The sequence below is a fragment of the Asparagus officinalis genome, chromosome 4, assembly GCF_001876935.1.
Source record: "Asparagus officinalis chromosome 4, Aspof.V1, whole genome shotgun sequence".
Classification (NCBI taxonomy): Eukaryota; Viridiplantae; Streptophyta; class Magnoliopsida; order Asparagales; family Asparagaceae; genus Asparagus; species Asparagus officinalis.
The window spans coordinates 45737847-45748289 of record NC_033797.1 but is presented as its reverse complement, the minus strand read 5'-3'; the positions used below and the strand labels follow the sequence as shown (position 1 = coordinate 45748289).

The 10443-nt window shown below is 37.2% G+C and overlaps 1 protein-coding gene across 1 annotated transcript in view; it reads right to left on the bottom strand.

The window, feature by feature from the left end:
- LOC109838622 (coiled-coil domain-containing protein SCD2-like) overlaps positions 2210 to 10443 on the bottom strand; it is a 29475-nt gene continuing 21241 nt past the window's right edge. Inside the window, exons 11-17 of the mRNA XM_020407051.1 lie at positions 5400 to 5516; positions 5163 to 5284; positions 4451 to 4520; positions 3343 to 3384; positions 3118 to 3158; positions 2671 to 2756; positions 2210 to 2378 (exon numbers count right to left, since the gene is read on the bottom strand). Of these exons, the coding sequence (XP_020262640.1) occupies positions 2210 to 2378; positions 2671 to 2756; positions 3118 to 3158; positions 3343 to 3384; positions 4451 to 4520; positions 5163 to 5284; positions 5400 to 5516 (647 nt within the window). The remainder of the gene's footprint in view (positions 2379 to 2670; positions 2757 to 3117; positions 3159 to 3342; positions 3385 to 4450; positions 4521 to 5162; positions 5285 to 5399; positions 5517 to 10443) is intronic.

Below are 10443 nucleotides of genomic sequence, written 5' to 3'. Positions count from 1 at the left end.
GAGTATACTAACAAAGCGTTTGGGGAATACTTATCAGCTCCGGGAATACAACACCAGACTACGTGTCCATACACACCAGCTCAAAATGGAGTAGCGGAAAGAAAGAATAGACATCTTTTAAAGGTTGCTAGAAGCATGATGATCTTCATGAATGTCCCAGAAATATTATGGGGGCAAGCAGTGTTGACCGCAGCAGCACTAATCAACAGAATGCCCTCGAGAGTGTTGGATTGGAAGTCTTCGTGTGACTCGTTGAAGGGAGATAATGGTGGGCTTCTTCCACTCAAGGTGTTTGGTTGTGTGTGCTATGTGAAGGACTACAGGCCATCCGTCGGGAAGCTTGCCCCTAGAGCGGTGAAATGCATCTTTGTGGGATATTCTGCTACTCAGAAGGGATATGTTTGCTGGAGCCCGGTGAAAAAAAGGTTGTTTGTGAGCATGGATGTGCACTTTCGAGAACTCGAGCCATATTACACCCGGAAGGTAACTTCATCTGTTGGTAACTCGCCTAATACTGGAAGTATGAGGCGAGAGGAGGAGAATGGTGAGAGATTGGTGAATGTGGAGAAATCAATGTCTAAGAATGGTGAGAGATCAGAAAAATCAATCTCTGTAACGATCCCTTGGGAAGGAGACTTGGTTGAGGAGCAGGAGAATGAAGAGGAGAATGAGACAAGAGGTGTTAGGCCCACGGCTCAAGAGGAACTACTTACCTATAGTAGGAAGGGGAAACAAATTGCGGGAACAGTACCTACAGTGCCACTGATGCCAAGTCTCTTGCCAACGCCTGCCCCGACTCCTGAGACACCTACACCACCACCGGATTCCTCTCAAGGTGATTCCATTTCTCTTCCTACTCCCACACTAATATCTGTACGGAGGACTACTCGCAGTAATGCGTGAAATCCTCCCGATAGATATGGATGGGATCTTGCCCAGTTTGTATCATATTCTAACATCCACCCTGCACATGGAGCATTCATTGCATCACTGATGGGATCTTGCCCAGTTTGTATCATATTCTAACATCCACCCTGCACATGGAGCATTCATTGCATCACTGGACTCTGTTACTATACCTAACAATTGGCAGGTTGCAAAGAAGGATCAGAAATGGAAAGCTGCTATGCACGAAGAGCTAGGGGCCCTTGAGAAGAACCGTACTTGGGAATTAGTAAAACTACCAAAAGGGAAGAGAGCAGTGGATGCAAATGGGTCTTTACTGTGAATCAGAATCCAGATGGACAGGTTGAGCGCTACAAAGCTCGTCTGGTGGCAAAAGGATATAGTCAGACATATGGCATCGACTATGATGAGACTTTTGCACCAGTGGCGAAGATGAGCACTGTTCGGACATTGATCTCTCTGGCAGTAAATGATGGATGGAAGCTACACCAATTAGATGTGAAGAATGCATTTCTTCATGGAGATCTGGTGGAAGAGGTATACATGGAAATTCCGCCAGGATTCGACACAGAACAGACGGTGGGCAAAGTCTGCAGATTGAAGAAGTCTTTATATGACCTGAAGCAATCTCCTCGTGCTTGGTTCGACAGATTGAAGTCTTTATATGGCCTGAAGCAATCTCATCGTGCCTGGTTCGACAGATTTAGGCGGGCTATGATAGGTATGGGCTACCGGCAGATTAACGCCGATCATACCGTGTTCTTTCGACGAAATGAAGGTCACATCACCATGCTTGCGGTATATGTGGATGATATGATTATTACAGGGGATGATGAGAAGGAGATTGCCCAACTCAAAGTGAGACTGGGTAAGGAATTCGAGATGAAAGATCTTGGCTTGCTTCGATACTTTTTTGGAATAGAGATAGCTCGAGGAGCGGAGGGGATTGTCCTATCCCAGAGAAAGTATGCACTGGATCTTCTCAAAGAGACAGGGATGTTAGGGTGTAAACCTGCAACTACACCGATCGATCAGAAGTTCAAGCTGGGTGCTGAAGCTGGAGAACCAGTTGATCGTGACAGATACCAAAGGCTGGTGGGCAGGTTGATCTATCTGAGTCACACACGTCCCGATATCTCTTTTGCAGTAAGCGTGGTGAGCCGCTACATGCATGATCCAAGGAAGGGTCATATAGACACTGTGTACCAGATTCTGAGATATTTGAAGAGTGCCCCCGGAAAAGGACTGATATTCAGAAAGAATGGACATGTGAGCATTGATGGTTACTGCGACTCTGATTGGGCTAGTTGTCCACCTCAGGATATTGCATCTTTATAGGAGGCAACTTGGTCTTGTGGAAGAGCAAGAAGCAGTCAGTGGTGGCGAGATCAACAGCTAAAGCAGAGTATAGAGCTATGGCCTTAGGAGTTGCGGAGTTGTTGTGGTTGAAGAGTATGTTGGTGGAGCTGAAGCTGCAGCAAGGAGCAAAGATGAAACTGTGGTGTGATAATAAGTCAGCCATCAGTATCGCCAATAACCCAGTGCAGCATGATAGAACCAAACACATCGAGATCGATAGGTTCTTCATCAAAGAGAAGTTGGACAGTGGACTACTGGAGTTAAGTCATGTTTCAACTAAAGACCAGGCAGCAGATTGTCTGATTAAGGGACTTAGCTCAGTAGATATGATTAGAGGATGTGACAAGATGGGCTTAGTGGATATCTTTCGCCCATCTTGAGGAGGAGTGTTGACATATTAGTAACTGGGCCCAGGAGTGCAGCCTCTCTTCAGCCAAATCCTCCTCCACGCCATGGATTTTCGCTCTTCTCCAGAAATATGTAAGCCATGCCTGCGAAAATAAGAGAGATGTCAATGGAAATTAACTTACCTCATAAACAATAAAATTTAAACAAAGTCGCAAGATGCAAGCAGTTACAACTACTTAAATGTATTCATTGAAGCAAACTGCTTTTGATACTCTAGAGTAGTATTTATTGCCAGATGCCCCATAATTTATGGTGGTCTTCGATGCACAAATTGTAAATCCTTAGGGCAAAATGTCTTATCTTCTTTTCTAATGAGAAATCAACAACCAAAAAGCTGAATAACCATGTGACTACAATAGAACAAAGCCAGACGCATAAACGTATTGTTTATACTTCAAGACAAGGATGCACCTAACCAGAAACATACTAATTTGTTACTCATACCTGCTTAAAAAGAACATCTTCGGACTCATCTTGGTTGAGTTCTGCAGTAACAGTTAATAAGTCACACGGGATGATCATCAATAAAGAAGTAGCAGTATAAGTCACATATTGTTTATCAACAAATCAATCTCGAAAGTGAACTTTTTTCAACAGATAATAACAGGAATTGCAAATATAATGTCACGACACAATGCAAGCTTATGAGGTTTAGAATATAGTTGTTACCATAGGCCTCTGTGTACTTCGCATCACCAGATAATCTACAATCTGAAAACATGGATGGTAGAGGGGAAAAAAACTTGTGTGTCAGCTGTTGATATGGAAGGATAAGAAAACGGAAAATTGGAAGTAATGGATCAATTAGGATAATGTACTTACACGAGAAAACACATTAACAAATGTATTGCGTTCATCGTTGCTAAAGAGGATAGGATTTAATAAATTTGTAAAATGATGAAATTAAGATGTATAAAAGAGAAAAGAAGCTCTTAGACTTCATGTCATCTAAGTTGGGAGCATAACACAAAAATAAGTTTACTGGAACATCATGTATTTCACAAAGACAGGAAAGCCTCTGCCTGATAGCTAGCCAGCAGGTAAGGTTGAGCCTTTAATCGCTGCGCAACTGCAGTTCAATCCAATAATCAGAGTTTCTATTTCGAAATGACTAATTTCCCACCATACAGAAATCCTATAAGGAAGATTAGAGAGTTAATCCTATAAGGAAGATTAGGGAGTTATTTTTAAGTGTTAATTTTGCTTGATATGCATTGTTAGGTCATAGCGTAAAAAGTTTTTTTTGTTAGTAGTTGTTTGATGTTATCAAAGGCATGTGTCTCATTGCGCCCCATGCGCCCTGTGATGCCGGGCGGTGGCAAAGCGCCCCACATCTGATGCGCCTGTGCCTTTTTGCACCTTGCAAGTGCCCTGCACAAGGGTGTTTCTCACAGGGTGCATGTAAAACAGGGCCTCATATATTTGCTCAAAAAACCAGGAAGTTGTAGTATATGATTGTAAGATTATGAAGGTCAATATACAGAAGGTAAGGCAAAAGACATAATATCCGAGAAAATAATCCAAATATTGGAAGATTATGAAGGTAAATATACAGAAGGGAAGGGAAAAGACAAAGTTCTGAGAAATATAAAAAATAGTTATGCCAAAAATCTTAGCAAAAAAATAAAATAAAATAAAATAAATAAAATAAAAAATACAGAGGTTGTTCAATAATTAAATGATCAGTAAGACATTGACAATCCTCCTGGCGTTAACATTGTCGGACTTGTAGATAGCTTATTGTAAGCTTATGCCATATTTATAGAAGTGAGCATACCTGACGTAGATTTTTGAAAAAAAAATTGCTGCCCCTGATGATACAACATAGACATGACTGCATCCTCCACCTAAAATTATGATAGACAGGATGAAGGTCAAGAATAAGGTGCATGCCATGGAACAAGCTCAACCTAACATAAAAGAAGATAAGCACTGAAAAGGTACTCATATCTACAATCCACTTTTCTAAAAGAACAGCTTTATGCAACCAAAAATTCATCATTAAAATTCCGTACCACATGAGGTGCGTTATGAAGAATGAAAACCATATTGAATAGACTCCAGCATGGTCCGACAGATATTATGACTGATCTTCAACTAAACTGAACTCTACGCAGTTGGTCAAAACAATTTTATATGGAAACTATGAACTGGACATAGCCCAGCTATAAACCAAATATATCTGTTGCGGTTAGAAAAAAATGTAATTTCAGTGATGCGTTTATTCTTCTTATTGACCTGCATTCAACCATTCCCCATCCTCAAGAAGAAAAGAAAGGAAATAAAAGAAAAGGTAAAGAGAAAAAATAAATACCATCTCCCCACATAAAAAGTTCTCCAAGGTTAATAACTACAGAAAAAAAGATTCACCAATAAAGCTTGCTATATGCAATTGAACTCAGCATGTCATAGCCAAATGAGAAAAACAAGAACACATTCTGGCGGGAGTCATAAGCAAAAACATATCATTTAAATACAGAATAACTGACCTTCAAAGATGCTAGTTCTTTTAACCCCTTCTCAACTGATAGCATGCTTTCTATGTCACCTTCTCCAGTCATATCACAATCTTTTAGTAGCTTTCTATTTTGCCTCTTAGAACCATCATAGCCTATATCAAGGTCAAAGATGTAAACAATTATGTCTTCAGAGCATCACAAATAGAAATCAAATTATTGTAATGACTAAGGAAAAGGTAAATTAGTTAGACTAGTATGATTAATTGCCTCTGTTCCATGATTCTTGGTTAGCTTCTTGACCAGCAGATATGACAAATTCCAGAGGATCTGGAGCAAAAGTGGACCAATATTCATATTTTGACAGAGCAATCTCTGAGCAGATGCCTACAGGTATAGCACAAAATATAGTAACAGCTTGTTAGACATATATGCTGTGAACAATGAGACAATTTAACAATCACTGGCTCACTCACAGAAATTCAAGGATATTACTAGCTCCAACGGAGACATTCATAAAGAGTGCATTCATGTTGTAATGTAGAACGATTTAAAGGTCAAATCCAAATTTGGTTGAAAGATCCTCATCCAATAGAAAGACTAGTTAGGATGAGATAAGTTGTCAGGATATTATTGATTAGGTTTAAATTTTGAAGTAGAGCTCTACTTGCATTTAAATTCTAGCATGACAGTATTAGTTGGAAATCAAATTGTAGTAGGATTAGAAGTACATTTGTATTTTAAATTTTAGTAGAGATAGGATTTTAACCTTTACATAAAGGTTTGTTATTCAGAGTTTTATTATGAATAAAGTTAAGTTGAAAAGTTTGTGGAGTGATTCCTCAAAAACGTGAAGCCATTATGTTTTTTTATTATGTGTCCTAATGCGAAACCGGTATTTTCTATCGTTGCAAGTTAAATGTTGTGTGTGAAACTGGTCAAACCATCTCTCTTGGGTATTGTTCATCAAAATTATTATTCACCTCAAGCTTTTTTCGACAAAGTTCTTAGATTGGAATCACATCGAAGTTCATCCATTTCGTACCGCATCATTTGGTATAAGAGCCGAAGAGATCAACCATTGAAGCTTCAACATAGACACAGCAAAAATTCAAAGTTCAACAATGATATGCAATTTTAAACTTAAGGTCGAGCTTTCTCCAATAGGGGAGATTTCATATAGAACGAATTTGCAGATCTAGGTCAAATAGCTACAGAAGATTTGATGAAGATTTTTTAGGGTATGACTTTTCTATAGTTGATATGTTTGGTTAGGATTGAGCCTGTTATTTACTTATATTTGTTATTTTGTTGATTTTATTATTTTGTTAGATATGTTATTTGATGTTATCTATAAGTTAGGATTATGATTTTGTTTTATTCCTATAAAAAAAGTTTGTACTTTTTCATTTTTGTAGATGGAGATTTGAGATGAATAAAAGTTGAAATTAGAAAATTAGGAGTGAATCCTCTAGGCGTGAAGCCACTGTATCTAGGAGGAATTTAATATGCCCAGTGTGAAGCTAAGTTCAGTTAGGTGTTGCATGTGAAACCAGCCTAACCATCATTTTGTCTTTGTTCTTTTTTTTTTCCTTTAGTTTTCAGGTTCAAACTTATAATCAAAGTTGATCACATCCATTCCGCATCAATTGGTACCAGAGCCCATAGGAAACCGAACGCGAGCCTGAGTCCGAGCCTAAAAATCCATCATTGCAAAATCAAATCCTTATATAGCTCGAGTCACTTCGAGTTCAACACAATGTGAAGATGGGAGTTTATTATATTAGATCCTCCTCCATCAACCCGCTTTCGAGTTTTGCAAATATTGTTGAAGGCCTCAAAGATTGCGCAATTAGAGTTCACAAAAATCACAGAGTTTATCATCTCATTCTCCTTTAAAACCCGAGGTCAAGGTTTCTCTAACAAACTTATGTAGGAAGATTTGAGATTAAATCCGAGTTTGGTTGAAAATTCCTCATCCAATGCAAAGACTAGCTAGGACAGATAAGTTGTTAGCATATCATTGATTAGATTTAAATTTTAAAGTAGAGTTCTATTCGCGGCATTCAAACTCTAGCAAGATAGGATTAGTTAGAATTTATGTTATAGTAGGATTAAATTTATTTGTATTTTGAATTTTAGTAGAGATAAGATTTTAACCCCTATATAAAAAGATTGTAGGTTCTATTTGTATTCAGACACTTTATGAAGAATAAAATTAAAATTGAAAAGGTTATGATTGATTCCTCAAAGGTGTGAAACTACAATATTTTTATCAAACATCTGTGTGTGCAACCGGCATTTTTCATAATTTTCAGAGATTAGATGGTCTCATTAATCTGTAATGCTCATTAAAATTAATATTCACCTCAAAGTTTTTTTGATAAAGTTCTTAGATTAGATTTCACGTCATGCTTGTTACAGGAGAAAAACTAGACGATTACATGATTAATGAGACCATTTGTAGCACTGATGGAGTATGAGTAATGATGTTTAGATATAATACTGTGATGTTACTAGGTAGTATCTATGGATGTAGAACTGTTGAGCAAAACCCAAGATGATCTTATGCATCATCAAATAGTACGGTGTATACAATTACAATGATAGGAAGATACATGCACAATTGCCCTTGCCTAGGTATCCAGAACTCCAGATTTGCATATTAACATAGGCAACACAAGCGAATATTCATGATTTACTGGGTGTATAATTTAAAGCAAATATACATTTTAGCATCTGCTTTCTTAATAGGATATTACTTTCCTAAATTGACATTTATGATTAGTCTAAGTTTTATGTTAGAGCATAAAATTATAACTTTCAACTCTCACCACAACTTTAGAGTTTTAGCGCAGTGAAAGGATCTAAACATGGTATCAGCAAAAACCCGGGTTCAAATTGCACCAACCACTCATTTATATAAAATTGAAGGGGGAAAATGTTGCATGTGTTTAAGCTTTTGACCAATGAAAAGGGCGTTTAGTCCATAGTTGCATGGAACTGGTTCGTTTCGGTTCACGGGATGGGTACAGAAGCCTGATATGCCAAATCAGGTACAAGGGAGTAGACTTATACTTTATGCCATAGAACTTGGTACGTTTTAGGTTCGGTTCTTAAATATAGGAATCAAAGGTTTTGCAAGAGTTAAGTTTAAGAAATATGCTAGTTGATAATAGTAATGGTAAAAGAACATTAAGAATCATGTTGCAATTAAGGTATTGCATACTTTATTTGCTTAACTTCTCACATTATTTGCTATTTATTCTTTTGAAAAAGAGTTATTTTTCTCTAAAATTCAACTGGGTTGAATTCTAAATTGGGTCGCTAGATTTGGTGAAGCAGGTTGTGTTCCACCATGAATTCGGGATGATTGAACCCGGGTGGTGGTTCACTATGGTGTCCCACATTCCCGTCTTCTATAGTTTAGCTTGTGGGGGCATGGTAGAGTAAGAAACTATAGCGCTCAACCCTCACCATAACATTGGGGCTTCGATATTGTGGAGAAACTTGTAACACTTTACAGTGAATTTGAGAGAAATAAGTAGGTGTTGGCAATTCAATAACAAAAGATGCTCTAAGCTTGAGTATATTTTGTCATTCTAGTTATCCTTCCTGTTTCCAAGTCATGTTGATAACATGAGAATGTGTGCAGCTAGCATTTTGTACAAGAGAAGTTTGTGCTTACACTTTTCTAATTAGAAATAAGATTTACTTCTTACTTACAAAAAAAAAAGAAAAAAAAAGAACTATCCAAAAGGATCAATACTATAATCCACTTTGTTTGTTTGAACGACAATAAGTCATATTAGAAAGTAATACTTCCAATAATATTAAAACTTGCATGCTATTCAGTCATCATTACAAAATAACAATTGGATTTCCACGAGAATCGGATACAATCGCTGTTTCAACAAATATATGGCGTAGGATACCTTTTGAATCCTAAGAAATAATCTGAATGACAATAAAGAAAGGAAATAATTCCAAAATAGTACCTCTATCAAAGACTTGCAAACACTAGTCTATGACATTTTTTAATCACCCAATCTTAATATTCTAATCTACTCAAAGCAATTATTTTAGTTATATGTGAGAAATTAAATAATGATCAAATCACAAATAACAAATAACAATGTATGGATTTCCAAAATTTAGATTCCAACACTTGTCTATGCTAATAATAAAACCTAATGGTTCTGCGGAGTTTTCTCCTATAATAGCAACATATATATAATATTTAATACCTAACAAGCCAAACTTTCAACAACATCCACCACGCCCACAATGAAATAGAGTTTTGACAAAAGATTCACTACCTTCAAACTTTTGGAACAAAACCTAATCATCTAACTTATTCAGAAATGCAAATGCTCGGAATGACCACAAACACACAGTGCACAGTAGAGAGGCATTCTTATTCAAAAATAGGTAAACCAAATGAAGATCTACTCTTGCATTCAGAATATCATTTACGATGCTTAGATATCAAAACATAAATAATTGTATATTTTGTTGCATTTGGCCCAAGTTGAGTAGCAGTACAAGCAGCTACAATAGACAAGCAATAACAGCATTGAATGACAACATCAGCGGTAGTCAAACTGACCACTCTGACCGCTAGGCAATCGGCCCACCACATACGGAGGTGAAATGGTCTGACTGTCAGTCGGTCATTTCAGGTGTTTTTCTGCATCTGCATAGTCAGAATCCTTTTTTGACAGGGATTCTTAATCTTTATAGGGCTTGCGAATTCTACCCTTCCTATATAAATATGTATTTCTTTAGATCTAGGGTTTGAAGAGAGCTGAGAGCGGCCAGAGAAAGAGAACGAAAGGTCAAGCCGTTAAGATCAAGAAGATAAAAAAACAAAGAAAATGTGATTACTCTTGATTTAGAAAAGAATATATATTACTCTTGTGAGGATTTACAAGAAACCAGAGGGATTAATCTTGTAAGGGATCAACAAGAGAAAAATAATTGTATCTTCTTCAAGTTAATAAAAGTACTCTCCCTTTCTCCAGTAGACATAGGCACATTGCTAAACCACATAAATCTTCGTTTTGGGTTTGATTGCTCGTTCGCTTTTTTTTCCGTCATAATGTTAAGGTTCTCCACAAAACCCTAAAGTTATTGTTTAGGATCTAAAGTAAAACCCTTACAATCGGTGTCATAGCAATATCGATTGAGAAGCTAGATCCCTAACATACTTGTGCATCTAATACTCACAAAAAGGGAAGTCAAAAATGAAAAATTGTTTAGAGTAACAATTTGAAATATGTCTCAACCAAACAAAAACCATCACGTAGAGGTT